We start from the raw sequence: 13,959 nt of genomic DNA, 5'->3' as shown, positions 1-13,959 counted from the left end.
ATCAATCTGACAACGCAGATTCTATTTAAAGCTTCAGTTATATGTACATACTTGCTGGATTTTACTTGTCCGAACAATGGCCACCCCAGGCACTCAGTATATGATGCAAGCCGGTCTTGCAGCCGGGATGTCAGGCACACAGGGCATGCACTCCCCGTACCCCAAGCTGGTGGACCCACATCTCAGCGATCCGGTCAACATGCTTCCACCCGACCTAACACCCGACTCGAAAAGCCGAATCGCCCTACGTGGTGTGGACGGTAGGGACGTACTTGTTCCATACCTCAGTATCGGCGCATGGTCATGGGGCGACAAAGCAACCTTTAACTACAACCCAACACGGGACTTACCGCGCATCCACGAAGCATGGGCCAAGCTCAAGTCTGTTGGGTTGACCTTCGTGGACACAGCGCAGTCCTATGGCGACGGCGAGAGCGAGAGGATATGCGGAACCCTGTTCCAGGACATGCCCCGTGACTCGTTCGTGATACAAACCAAGTGGCTATCAACGCCAGACATGACAAATACACTCATGCAGGCTGGTGGGCCTAAGTCTAAGCTTAAAAATTCCCTTGTGCGTGTCCAACTGGACTACGTCGACATCTATCTCGTTCACGGACCTATCCATCCCAGCAAGATATCCACTGTTGCCACGGGCATGGCCGACTGTGTGAAATCCGGGATGGCACGTGCTGTTGGAGTGGCTAACTATGACACAAAGGAAATGATCAAGATGGCAGATGAGCTGTCCAAGCACAACGTCCCGCTCTCTGTCTGCCAGTGCGAATACTCAATCGTCCGTCGCTTACCTGAAGTCAGCGGCTTGATCCGAGAATGCAAAAAGCGGAATATCTGCTTCCAGGGCTTTGCATCATTGGCCGAGGGACGCCTTTCCGGTAAATATTCACGCTTCAATGAGCCCCCGCGGAGCCGCCGCTTCAGTAGTTATCCCATGCGTATACTGGGACCTACTATCAAGGTCTTAAGGATTATCGCCCAGGAGCGGGGTGTGCCTGTACCTGCGGTTGCCTTAAATTATTCTATCAATAAGGGCGTTCTGCCACTGGTTGGAGTGCGGGATGCTGGTCAAGCGGAACAGGATATGCAAGCGCTTGGATGGCGGCTGACAGAAGAAGAGATGAGAGAGATTGAATCAGTCAGTCTACAGGGTACTAGGTCTTCCTTTATGCAGCATGGGTAGGTAATAGATAGTGACAAAAGTGTACAGTGTAACCCGAGGTATATAGACCCAGAACAGTCACTTGTATTCACTATATCCACGGAAATCCCAGTTCATTCAACTGATGTTCTCATCAACCTCCCCTGTTATCAGAGAATGAGCAGTCTGCGAGGTTACAATCCGAATACCTCTCAGCGCCTTCGTCAAGAGCATCGTCTGGCCAACTCTCGGTGTTGGTGTCAAGATAAATAATGCCCTTTGAGGTGGTATTCAATTTATAGATGCACCTATATTATAACCCAAGTTAGCTTTAGTATCAAACCTCGCCTAGCTTGAACAAATTGCTCTAGGGGAGACAAACATGATTGCACCTGGGACTTCAGACTGATGATATTTCCGAATTGGTTTGACAGCCGGGACGATAGGAGCAGATGTTCGGATGAGAACCAAACACAATAACCTGTGCAGGCACAAAATTTCCCCTACTATATATATACTCTTTGAATGGCCGTGCTTCGCACTCCGGTCACTCCGGTCGCTATAGTCGCTCTCGTTGGCTCCCCTTAACTTGCCAATCAGAGGGGCCCTAAATCCTTAGGATATCAAGATACTTGCTGCAGGAGCTGACATCTTGGGAAATGTCATAAATCGGGAGGCCAATCGAAAGAATGAGGCAACAAGTTATAGTCGATTACAGAGCAATCTCGAGTGACTGTCCCTTAATGCGAATACTGTGGCTTGCTTCTACCCCGCAGTTATGTCTTTAGAATCCAATCGATAGAAGGGCTCTTACTCTTATATTGTGGATGCCTAGAGTGAGAGGTGTGCTAAAATAAGTGTGTACTCATCGATCACCGCGTCGGCTCAACATATGACTGGTCCACGACTGTACATCTGTAGCAAATGCAACAGATGACAAGGTGTCTAAGGTTGAGCAAGTATATTGAGGGCTTTAGTCTTCCCAGCCGCAATGCATCATAGTGTCCCTGCTCTTAGGGTGATTCATTCTAGCCATCAATGAGATCTATAAGTTTCCATGTGACTAATATACAGATTCTATAGAGCTGGGAAGCTCTTCTACTTAAGCCTCTATGACCACCTAAGTACTTTTAGGGCTAGGTACTCTTAGTTGTCTTGATCGATAGTGGATAGTGTTCCTATTCGTCCTAGCACAGTACACTCGTTTTGAAGGGATCCAGTTGCTTACCTGTCTAGTGGACAGAGTAGAATTTCTCCGAAGAAGAAGCGAGAAGTTACGGTTGGAAAGACAGCTGTTTCTGGCCCCCAAAGCGATCGTTTGCGACTTCAAGTTGACGGAACCTCATCTAAAACAAGGACCTTCGAATTTCCTATTCTGGTCAGTGTCTCATCCCCATATTGGGCTTTCGCAGTGTCTATGTCCCCCATCCTTGCATAAATGGCCATGGATATATAGCAATCAGATAAAATTGCGCGGCTCAATGCCAAGAATAGCGCTCTTGGCAGCTGAGGCCGATTTGACTGACATTTCCGCTCATTCGGTCATAATCCGAGCCTGGCATCCCCTCTTTATGACCATAGATGCCTACATGTGACCTCACATGACCCAGCCGGGCTAGCTAATGTTTTCCCGTAAGCTTGGACTGCTAATATGGCCAAGAATATTGCGACATCGCGCACCACTACCACAGTGGTATGCTTCCAAGACTCTTGGCATGGCTATCGCACCGCACAATCCACGAATCTAAGGACCCGGGATGAGAATACCTTTCCAAGTTTCTTGGCATCGGTCCAATATGACGGGGACGGCAGGATGAGATGGTTGGCATGCTGCTTGGCATCACTCGGATGTCACACGAAAGCGTCCATGATCTGCTACGGAGGGTTCTGGACAGCCCTTTTGCTGTTAGCCTGTTTTGACCGTTCATATCTTGCAAAATCGTCTTGTACTCGCCACATGAAGTTACAAAGGTCTCAACTCAACCGCTGAAATCTTCCTCTGATCAGTACCATCATGGTACTTGCCCAGTATCTAAAGAAGGTCGTGGGTTGGATCGCTCCTCCTCCGCAAAAGTCCGAAGATGGACGTGATCAATGGCCCTCCCGAGCAGCTTTCCTGCTAGCCGCCATGGGAGGCTGCGCCGGTCAGGGAAATCTGCTACGATATCCCTCGGTGGTCTACAATAACTACGGACTACAGTGGTTCATCCCCTACCTGTTAGCTGTGTTTGTAATCGCCATTCCGGCACTTATTCTCGAGATTGCGATTGGACAAGCCTATCGTGGTGGGACAGTGATTGCATTCAATAATATCAACCATCGGCTGAAAGGCGTTGGCATGGGCCCGATTTTGGTCAGTTTTGTCGTCGTGCAATACTTCACAGTCAACTTGGCATGGATCATGAACTATTTCCGCAACTCCTTCCGTAGCCCACTACCATGGGAGGGCAGAATCGAGGAATTCTACATGGGCAATGTTGTTGCTAATATCAACCCGGTGATTGGCAATCTCACTGCTGGCAATGGTGCCGTTGCCCGCTACACCGTGTACCCTGGCGTTGCCCTTATCGGCGAGACGGTCGGCTGGAGCGCCTTCATCTGGTTTCTGATATGGATTTCCATCTTCCGTGGAGTAGGCCTGACAGGTCGTGTCGTCTACTGGACGATGGGTCTGCCGATTGTCACCACCATCATTATCGTCGGTCGCTCTTGTTCACTGGAAAATGCGAGCGAGGGTATCCGACTCTTATGGGCAACATGGAGGAGTGATCAACTAGCCTCAGGCACTGTCTGGCAAACTGCTGTCGGACAAGTCTTCTTTTCTACCGGCATTGGTTTCGGTTATTTCACTTCCTATGCTTCCTATAATTCCAAACATTCGAATGCTGTCATGGACGCAATTCTCATTTGCGGAAGTAACGTCCTGTTCGAAAACGTTGCTGCCTTTGCCGTGTTTGGTGTTGTAGGCTACCTCCGACGTTGGCCACAGGATGGCGAGAGATTGGGTGCATTCGTGGTCGGTTTCCTGACACTCCCTGAGGCTGTGCTTCACATGCCTGGCGCGAATTGGTGGGCTATCCTCTTATTCTTTACATTGGTGGTTCTCGGATTTAGCTCGGCCTTTGTGATGCTCGACGCAGTGGCTACGTTGGCCGTGGATTCTGGCATGAAAATGTCTCGACCGATGATTGTGACTAGCCTCACAATAATATCATTCCTCATGAGCTTGCCATACTGCACCGAATTTGGATTCTACCTACTGGATGGAATCGACCGATGGATTAACAATGTGGCTTTGATCTTTGTTGTGTGGTCGGAGCTCGTCGGTGCAACCACTGTTTATCGCTGGCACGACGTGGTAAGCCAGACAGGCCTGCCTGCTTTTGTTGTGTATAATTTTGGATACTTTGGTGGCCAGATTGTCGGAGTTGCCGTCGCACACGGTGCATCGAATCCATCAGCTGGTGCCGGCACTGGGTTTGGGTTGTATATCGTCTGCTCGGTGCTTTCTATCTTCATCGCCACGACCCCGGGTATCAAGGCTGCCAGCTTCTGGGGACGCAACCCTCTGCTCAGTCGATTTTGGTATTTAGCATTCTACTCTGTATGTCTCCCATTCCCAACCAATCTTGTGCCAAAGAAACTAACATGCTCAGGGTAATCAATTAAGACGCGACCTGAACGGCGTCGTTGGTGGTAATGGAAACTGGAACATCCCTCGTTTCTGGCCTCTTTTACTCCGGTATGTCAGCGCACCTATTCTGGCCATTGTGTTCAGCTTTGCGTATCCTGAATTCTATTCCTTGCGATATGACCCAATGATGATCGCCGGGTTTATTTTGGCCCATTTTTGTTTACTCTTGGTTCTGCTCGGTTTGGTGTTTCCACGATACTACAATATTTTTATTCCACCTCATCGAAGAGCCGAGGGCACCGAAGTGACGACTGCCAATCAGTCCAAAGAACAGGGCGTGCCGGACGTCGAGATGTTTGAGTTAGAGTCTGGCATGCCATTGTCGTTTTCGACCCGGAAGAATTCTGACATGATAGATACTAAACATTCGACGGTGCCAAAGATATAGGCACTCGCCATTCCAATTTCTGGTGAGCTTTTGAAGGTCCAGGCATTTGTCCGTGCGCCTTTTTGTCCAGGGGCGTGGTCGTCGATTGAAAGCGTTCTAGTGCTTGACATGGGTAAGCAGAGGTGCCAAGGGGGGAAAATGGCACTTTGTTTACCAGGTCGGAGAAACAGCTGGAACTGTATCGGCCTAAGAAAAGTACCTAGTTAGAATATATTAACTTGATGTGCTCAAGTTGCATAAGTGTATATGTTAAGCGCTGGAGGTGGCCCCAGTCACAAAACAGGCGGGGCCGATAAGATCCCCTTCTTCCCCCCGCGCTCCAACGTGAAACATCCAGCTCTATTCTCCTTCTCAACACACCCAATTCTATTTTTCAAAATATCTAAAACTATGGACCGATCAAACAAACCCTCGGCAATTGGATTGGGAGCTTCCCTTCCGCAACCAACCCTCTCCATCAGGGACAACATCATTGAAGCTTCGTTGCCCACTGGCCAGTCAGTGACTGTGAACCTGTACGGCGCTACTGTGACCTCGTGGAAGACCCGCGGCCAGGAGCAGCTGTTCGTCAGTGAGAAGGCTCATCTCGATGGCTCCAAGCCTATCCGTGGTGGCATTCCGCTGGTGTTCCCGGTATGTGAGCTCTACGATCTTCCTGAGAGCTACAGCTAACCGCCCTGCTTATTTTCCAGGTCTTCGGTCCTCCGCCCCAGAACCACGTTACCTCACCCCTACCACAACATGGCTTCGCCCGCAACTCCAACTGGGAGTTCTTGGGAAAGTCCTCTTCGGAAGCGCCCGGAAGAGATAGCGACCAGACCGATCTCACTGTGAAGTTGGATTTCGGGCTGTCGCACTCTATGCTGACCGATGAGTTCCGTCAAGCTTGGCCATATGAGTTCGGTCTGGTGTACAGTGTTACCCTCACTACGGACTCACTGGAGACCTCATTGCAAGTTCGCAATGAGGGCCAGCAGAACTTCGAGTTCCAGGTGCTGATGCACACGTATTTGAACATTGCGGTACGATACCACACTCCAGAGTTATTTCCTCCAATTTCCCGCTAATTTTCAATTTGATGAATAGGACATCTCCGATATCCGTGTTAAAGGCCTCGAATCCGCGACCTACCTCGATAAGACCCTCCAGGGGACTGCTCACACTGAATCGTCCCCCGCATTGGCGATTACCCAAGAAACCGATCGCGTTTACCAACAACTTGACCCTGCCGTTCCAGTTGTTGTTGCCTCTGCGAAGGATGACCAACCATTGTTCTCTATCACTCGGGAAGCTTTGACTGATGTTGTGGTTTGGAACCCTTGGATTGAAAAGGCCAAGGGCATGGCCGATTTCGGCCCTGATGAGGCTTACAAGAACATGATTTGTGTGGAAGCTGGGTCGGTGTCCGGTTGGCAAACACTTGAAGCTGGAGAAGCCTGGGAGGGTGGGCAGAGCATTAAGTCGCGACTATGAAGATGAGAGGATAACTTGTCTCCTACTAGTGATCTCTGTGCATGATAGTTATGATCTTAAGATGTCTATTCCCAATTCCAAATTCAAGGTTCGCTAATTGTGCAACTATGTTCGATCTCTAGCCTCGCCTTGTTTGACCACATCGGTTTTATACACAATGCTTATTATATCCAGCCAACACTAGTTCAGAATATACATGCTTTGACAAGGTTCAGGGCCATTAACAAGCAACAATAGTCAAGATACCCGCCCATATTCATTGTTTTCGGGTGTCCACTTCTCGTTATCAGGAAGCATTCCCATGCTCACTCGGTCCAACAGCCGAAACCCCCACAAGGTGAATAAAAGATCGACGACCCTTCTTGCCCTCTTGGAAACCAGCCAATTGCTCAGCAGCCTCAAAGCTATATTGTGGGCCACTGTATTGACGTCTTCCACGGAACATCCACCAGAAGGAAGTGAGAGCCAGAGAGCCCACAACGATCACACTGGTATAGTTCATGTTTTGAACTGTGGCCGGCAACACCAAGGGGAAACAGAAGAAAACAACAGTAACCGCAATATACAATAAAGAAACAATATTAACCGCCATCCCAAGTTTCTGCCCCATATAAAACGGCCCAGGGACCATGTTTCCACGACCAGACAAAACATGAGGAAGAATGGCTCCGAAGTAGGACAGTGAGCTGAGTACAATAAACGATGAGATCAGTGCTTGGAATGCTGTCGTGCTGCCGATGTATATACACCCTAAACAAGTGACGAGCGCGCTCATAGCAACTGTGGCACGCACGGGGCAGTTTAGTGTCGGGTGCACTTGGGCGAAATATTTCGAGAAAGGAGTTGCATTATCGCGTGCTAGACTCCACCACATTCGACCGCCTGTCACGAATGTCCCGATTAGAGTCGGGAAGGTTGCGAGAAATAGCACCGCAATCAGACCGACGGCGCCTGCGTTAGAGCCTGTCGCTTGTCTGTAGATTTCGGCGGTTGGGAAAAAGCCAATGTTGCTTGCAAAGACGGCGTCTAGATCTTGTATGGAGTAGAAGAGGGCGATCAAGTACACAAAGGATGTGACAAAGGCCGTGAGCATTTGCAGCATTATGCCTTGCGGGACCTTGATCTCGGGTTTAGGGACTAAACCATGTTAGTTGGAGGTGTTCTGTTTTCTTGTTTCTAACGTACCTTCTTCTGATAAATGGCTAATACAGTCTGGGACTCCAACTGCAAATGCAGCATTCAACAGACCAGTCATGAAACAGATTCCGTCCGACCATCCACCCGTGTTGTTATGATACTCAGTCCACACCTGGGCATTGCTAGCATGCTTTTTCGGCATCACCGTGAGAACCACCACGGTTGTAATGAGGCCACACATCGAAAGAGTAAGGGCGATTCGGTTGATAAGAGGAATGAACCGATTACCCAAACATACAATGGCACAACACATCCAATTGACAATCTGGAAGCCGATAAATACTTGCCAGGGTTGCCACTTCACAGTCGGGTATCGAAGTAGATACATCGCCACACCCTCATTCCCCAACATGGAGCTCATCGATGAAGCTGACAACAACCACGCGCAAGCATTCAAATACCCAGTAAAGAACCCTGTTGTGCGGCCTCGACTCCGGCTCAAGACTGATGCCCAGTAGTATACTCCACCGGCAGAAGGCATGGAGGAGGCAAGTTCAGCCAGAGAAGCCGAGATGAGCGTGTAAAATATGCTGACAATAATCAGCCCGTAGAGAACAGCCATCGGACCGCCATTTTGGAGCGCTGCGACGATTGTACCCCCTGATGAAGCCCAAGAGCTGTGTCGGGTTAGTCCATCGAAGTTTGATGGGTTATAATTTCCAATTCACAAGAGCCTTACTTTGCAATGACAATCCCCAAGCTGGTCAAACTCCACAGTCCAAAGTTCCGCGACAGCTCTTGCTTATGCCCAAGTGTGGATTCTAGCCGTACTTCGTCAATTCCGGTGTGGACTTTCGCGGACATGTCGGTGTCCTGAGATGATTGTCTTGAGAATGCCATCATTTTGTCGTGCGTCATGCAGCAGTAGAGCGAAATTCAACAAATGACAGCGACAGGACGAGAAAAGAGGAAAAGAGGTACATTATGTCCTCTAGGTTTGACGGAGCGTATAGGGTTCACAGGAACCGGGTCTGTCGCAATAGGAATGTAAGATGCGAGGGCCAATGCCCTCATGGCTGCCACATGTATTTCGAAACGTCCAAGCATTCATGCAAGGATTATTGGTTTATATTTATCTCTTTGTTGCCCTGGATGAAATATGGAGACCCGTTATTGGCAATATTATCATTAAATACTTTTTTTAACAAAGTATGTAGAAAAAGAACACTATGCGCATCTACGAACTATATGTTTCAATATCCCAGATGTATGCATTTCTTTTAAATGGACTTGCACAAATCCTGTCTCTTGTGACCTTCCCAGATCGGACCCGAGTTGACAGATCCCAACCCAAGCAAGGGGGGTTCGTGGCGAATACGGCATTTACGGCGTCGATCCAATGGGGATAACCACATATAACAGGTTTACGGAGTACGGAGTGCATAGCTAGGTTCCCGTACTCCGTAGCATAGAGCGTATTCCATTCAATTACTAGGGTAGCCCTTGTAATATTGTAGGGTTATGCTTTTGAGGCGTCTCAAGTTTCAGTTGTCTGTCTCTTGAATGTGGAGTTCGGAGTACTCCGGTACATATCGACTACCTACATTCCAGCATTGTCAGGGGTCTGCTGCGCAACATTCAATTGGTCTGCGCCATGCACACAATCGCGATTCCCTTGATGAGGCGCCCACATGGCCTAGTATGATCGATCGGTTACATTATTAATACTCCGTGAAGGCGGAGTACGGAGTAGATAAATAGTATATTTGCTCCATAGTTCTCCTTGCTTCGCTGTTTGAACGATCAAAATAGATTCCTAATTCTTCATCTCTAGGAGAATCCATTTTGCAGCTGGTGCAAGATGTTGCCTTAAGATGTTTGAAATATGTCAATTATGTCAATTTTCCCCTGAGAGAGTCGAATAACAGGGAAGCAATATTGAATATCACCTAAACGCCCTCGAAAGGCAATCAATGCAACGCGAGGGGGTAGTATGCGAACGGACAGTTCTACCTGCATCCTTTTGAACTACATGAGCCTTCGTATCATGAAACTAGTCCAGTTTGAGTAACTAGTCTATGGTCTTTTGGCTAATATGATGCTAAGAATCGACGCCACCGACAGCCTCTAGGTAGATACCCTGGGATCATTGTTCCACCAACCACACCCCTTTTCAGTGATTTATGCGTATGTTTAATACTGAACAGAAAATGGCCAGTTTCAACTTTATCAACAATCTCAATACTGCAGCGTTCCGCAGTTTTGGGCATTCGATGCGAGATTACCTCTAGGGCCGGGACAAGGGGGTATAGTTCGCTTGATTTCTCGCTTTTGTTTCGTATCATACGTCTGATACTGATCGGGTATAACTACAGCTGTAGCTGTGACATCCATAAAGACTTTTCAATGAGAAGTATCTAGTTTAATCAAAGGTGGCCCGCTCCATCAGCTGAGCTGGTAGATCCAAGGCGACTCCCTCCAATCAATAAGCAATACGACGAGTGCTTCAAAGGTTTGATTATTAACTATGGCTGTATCTGCAGGGAGCTCAACCCTTCTCTTAGACAACAATTGCATGGTTACTTTTGCGTCGTATAGGTCGGATATTCCATGCTCTGTTCCAAGATATTGTGCCACTATAGCTCTCCATAACACCAGTGGCGGCAACACCAATAGTCACACGTCTAAACCGCAGGCTTAGTATCTCCAGTCCGTCAATGACAAATAAACCACAAAATCACCTGCGTCTGAGACCGGCGCCATTGAGTGCGTCATTGAATATGCCAACTGTCACCTCGGCGGCTAAGGCAAACAATGCAGTGTATGGATTGTCACGCCACAACTACGCTCTTTGGCTAGTGTGCAAAAGTTCTGCACTCTCCCGAGCCTTAACAAGGAGGAACCCAATGCATCAAATAAGACACACCCATCCTCAACCACGGACCACAGTTCTAAGGGAGCTTCTACCTCAAAACATTAGGTCGGAAGTCATTGTAGCGTTCGAGATTTCCATTTTGGATTAAACACCGCGAAAGCGACCTGCATGTCTGATTCCAGTACGAGAGGAACAAGACTCAGTCGCAGAGACAGCAGAGGTTGTAGATTTTTGCCTAGCAATAGCGGGACCTGGGCACAGGCCTGGAAAGGACCATATCCCGCGCTGCAATTGCTGCAGCTCATTTCTTCAGGGGGAGCCCTACCGTTTAAGGGCAAGGCCTCAATGTTGGCTTTCTTACTCCTGATCATCGTATCTAGTTTTAGTCTACAGAGTACTCTACATCTCGAACTAGGGATTAGAACTTTAGGAAATGCAGCCCCCTTTCTTAGCATAACGCCGGATAACCTTTAGCCAAGCTAAAAGATCCCTTGAGGCTACTTAGATATCCCCTATAACCGAGTGATCTTCTACTTTGGATAGATTATCCAAATAAAGAGCTAAATTGTCAGCTTTTAAGGATATAAGCTCAAATATATGCACCAGGGATTTTCGGCTTCCGAAATAACAATAAGCTACTCCGTACAAAACTTAAGAATAATTATAAGGTTCCCTAGGGATGAAACGTACAAGGTTCAATATTTATATTGGGTATGATCTTCGGGCACAAACCATGTCAGCTATTATTAACCCTTTCTTTAACTCGGATATCGCGCAAGTCTATGTTTATCAATCACGATGGCCAGAAGTGCTGAATATTGCATCACTATGCAGACAAATGTTCCTAACTCCCCAATAATATCAGCCGCTCGGCTCCTTCACATCCACTATGGAATATGACCTGTCAAGCGTTTGCTTGTACTCCAAAGTTACCGGCAATGTGCATAAGGGGAATCTTATGCCCGAAAATAAGAATCCCAATTGAATGTCGATCAAAACGACTTTTAATATTGGGTTACACCAATCTCGCCAAACTATCCCTATCACAGATATCGCGCACAGCTGCGCAGTTTGCACAACATGGGGACATTTATTGGAAGACTCGGTGTGACAAGCTGCTTTTATCAGCCTCTTGGTCTTGCTAGCAGAAGGACTCGAAGGCACAAAAATGAGGAATGTGATCCGTAAAGACTTCCTCTCCATGTGTATTCCATACTCCGTGTCTACCTTGCACATTCCAAACCCGCCTGCCATCCACCGGATTGGTGCTTCGAGGGAAGCAATCCCTTGCGTTTGCGCCCCATTTTTCCTTGCTTGTCAGCCAACTTTACTCCAGCACTGACATCTCACGGGCCAATACGCATAATGCAACCGTCCTCTCCTCGGTTGGTAGCTTTAAAATCCATCCCCGGGACCTAGCTTAGCCACTTCACCGCATCGCTCTGCTCGACTCAGGAGCCTGTTCCTAATACCTCATTTCTAGATTATCCGGGCTGTCGGTAAACAAGCAATGACACGAATTCAAACTTCTCATTGAAGCTCCTCATCAGAACGCTTCGATAATTGCCATCTCTCATATATGGTAGGCTCGTTCTATAAGGTCTTGGCATTTTGAGGTTCGCTTCAGGGCGAAAATCGCTGTATACGTCAAAATGGGGGATGTGTCTCCCACCCCACGTGAACTTTTTACCGAAGCTATGGTCTTCTGGTGTATAGCGCTTATTATTTTTGTTGGGAGAATGTAAGTATGAGATACAACTACAGAACTCGGACAATGCTAACTTGCAACAAAAGCCTGGCTCGTTTAATTGGCAATGGACAAGGATCCAAACGGCTGCTTCGTAAGACTTCTATGTTCTTATTTCTTTTAGTTCTGCTAATGACTATATCTCTAGTGGACGACTATGTGATGACGGCAACCTTCGTAAGTGCTTACCATCGACAATCAGATCACTTCGTTCCGCTGACCCGACGGCTCTTCAAAAGGCAATATATACGACGATGTTAATACTGATTCAAATCTCTGCCCGCTATGCAACGAACCTGATGGACCCGAAGGACTACCCCACGGTTCTAGCAGATCCCAAGCAAGTCAGCGATCGAATCTATGGAAGCAAAATTGTCATTGGACTAGAGCAATGCATGTTGGTCTCAACCTGGGGTGTGAAGACATGCATGTTAATGCTTTATTGGCGAATGACACAGAATCTGAAATCGAACCTCTATATCAAGATCCTTTCGATTTACGTTGCCGTCGGATTTGTCGTCATAATGGTCACCTATTATGCAGTTTATTGTCGCCCATTCTCACAATACTGGGCCATGCCCGTGGAGAACATGCAGTGTGCAACATACCAATACTACTCGATAACTCAAGCTGTCTTCAATATTTCTTCCGACGCCGCCATGTTCGCCGTCCCGATTCCCCTCCTCATCAGAGCTCAACTCAAAATGCGCAGAAAGGTCGTTCTCATCGGTGTCATGAGTCTGGGCTTGTTCACCATCATTGCTGCTATCCTAAACAAGTTTTTCAATTTCGCCTCCCCTCTCACAACCATCTACCAGATCTGGTACATACGTGAAGCCAGCACGTCAATCTATGTCGCCAACCTCATGTGCTGGTGGCCACTACTGCGCAAGTTGTTTGGCGTCAAGGCATTCAAGTACAACAGCAACCGAGGCCAGCGACTTGGAAACTCTGACAACTCCGATAACTCACAATCTCGTCCTTCATTCACATTACCTCGCTCATGGAAGCCATCTTATCGTCGAAACAAAGGCACAACGCCTGGCAAGCACAGCGCCACCAAGCGCTCGAGTGCTGAACCAATCAATGGGTCCAATACTGAGTTCTTCGATGATATGAATCGTGTCGAAGCTGTTCCGCTTGAGGTCTGGACCAAAAAGGATGATCTTGAAACTGAGAATTCGATACGTCGAGGCTCAATCAACTCATTTGAGAAACAAAGTGATGCTCAATTGGACCAAATGCAGCATAAACGCTCGCCTTGATATCGAAATATTCCTATATGTTTGAACTTGCTGTTAGCTTGTACATTTTTAGACAATTGGTAATTCTTACTATCTTTTATAGCCGGGATTTGGCAGTCTTTTTCGTAGTTCTTTTGGTAGTCTCTTATAGAGTCATTTAGAATGGATATCTTTTATTTTTAGATATTTTTGAACTCATTTTAGGATGTAGATTTGTAAATTTGCTAGGTTGTATCATAGCT

At 47.6% G+C, this 13,959-nt stretch overlaps 5 protein-coding genes across 5 annotated transcripts; 4 read left to right on the top strand and 1 right to left on the bottom strand.

Moving 5' to 3' along the window:
* Window positions 1-76: 76 nt before the first annotated feature.
* On the top strand, window positions 77-1,201 carry PGRI_038230 (Aldo/keto reductase subgroup; the record flags this gene model as incomplete). The annotated part of the gene is made up of 1 exon (XM_040791536.1): window positions 77-1,201. The coding sequence occupies one exon, from the start codon at window positions 77-79 to the stop codon at window positions 1,199-1,201; it is 1,125 nt and encodes a 374-aa protein (XP_040645613.1).
* A 1,972-nt stretch (window positions 1,202-3,173) lies between these two features.
* On the top strand, window positions 3,174-5,241 carry PGRI_038220 (sodium:neurotransmitter symporter family protein; the record flags this gene model as incomplete). Its single annotated transcript, XM_040791535.1, has 2 exons — window positions 3,174-4,763; window positions 4,816-5,241. The coding sequence occupies 2 exons, from the start codon at window positions 3,174-3,176 to the stop codon at window positions 5,239-5,241; spliced, it is 2,016 nt and encodes a 671-aa protein (XP_040645612.1).
* Window positions 5,242-5,631: 390 nt separating this feature from the next.
* PGRI_038210 (D-hexose-6-phosphate mutarotase) lies at window positions 5,632-6,811 on the top strand (the record flags this gene model as incomplete). Its single annotated transcript, XM_040791534.1, has 4 exons — window positions 5,632-5,874; window positions 5,934-6,263; window positions 6,328-6,685; window positions 6,744-6,811. 4 exons carry the CDS (start codon window positions 5,632-5,634, stop codon window positions 6,809-6,811), a joined length of 999 nt encoding a protein of 332 aa, XP_040645611.1.
* Window positions 6,812-7,000: 189 nt separating this feature from the next.
* PGRI_038200 (putative choline transport protein) lies at window positions 7,001-8,754 on the bottom strand (the record flags this gene model as incomplete). The annotated part of the gene is made up of 3 exons (XM_040791533.1): window positions 7,001-7,851; window positions 7,900-8,528; window positions 8,591-8,754. 3 exons carry the CDS (start codon window positions 8,752-8,754, stop codon window positions 7,001-7,003), a joined length of 1,644 nt encoding a protein of 547 aa, XP_040645610.1.
* Window positions 8,755-12,378: 3,624 nt separating this feature from the next.
* Window positions 12,379-13,738, top strand: PGRI_038190 (uncharacterized protein; the record flags this gene model as incomplete). Its single annotated transcript, XM_040791532.1, has 4 exons — window positions 12,379-12,467; window positions 12,521-12,567; window positions 12,622-12,650; window positions 12,713-13,738. The coding sequence occupies 4 exons, from the start codon at window positions 12,379-12,381 to the stop codon at window positions 13,736-13,738; spliced, it is 1,191 nt and encodes a 396-aa protein (XP_040645609.1).
* Window positions 13,739-13,959: the final 221 nt, after the last annotated feature.

The sequence above is a fragment of the Penicillium griseofulvum genome (assembly GCF_001561935.1).
Source record: "Penicillium griseofulvum strain PG3 chromosome Unknown contig_86, whole genome shotgun sequence".
In the NCBI taxonomy this organism is placed as follows: Eukaryota; Fungi; Ascomycota; class Eurotiomycetes; order Eurotiales; family Aspergillaceae; genus Penicillium; species Penicillium griseofulvum.
This window is presented reverse-complemented; position numbering and strand designations above follow the sequence as displayed.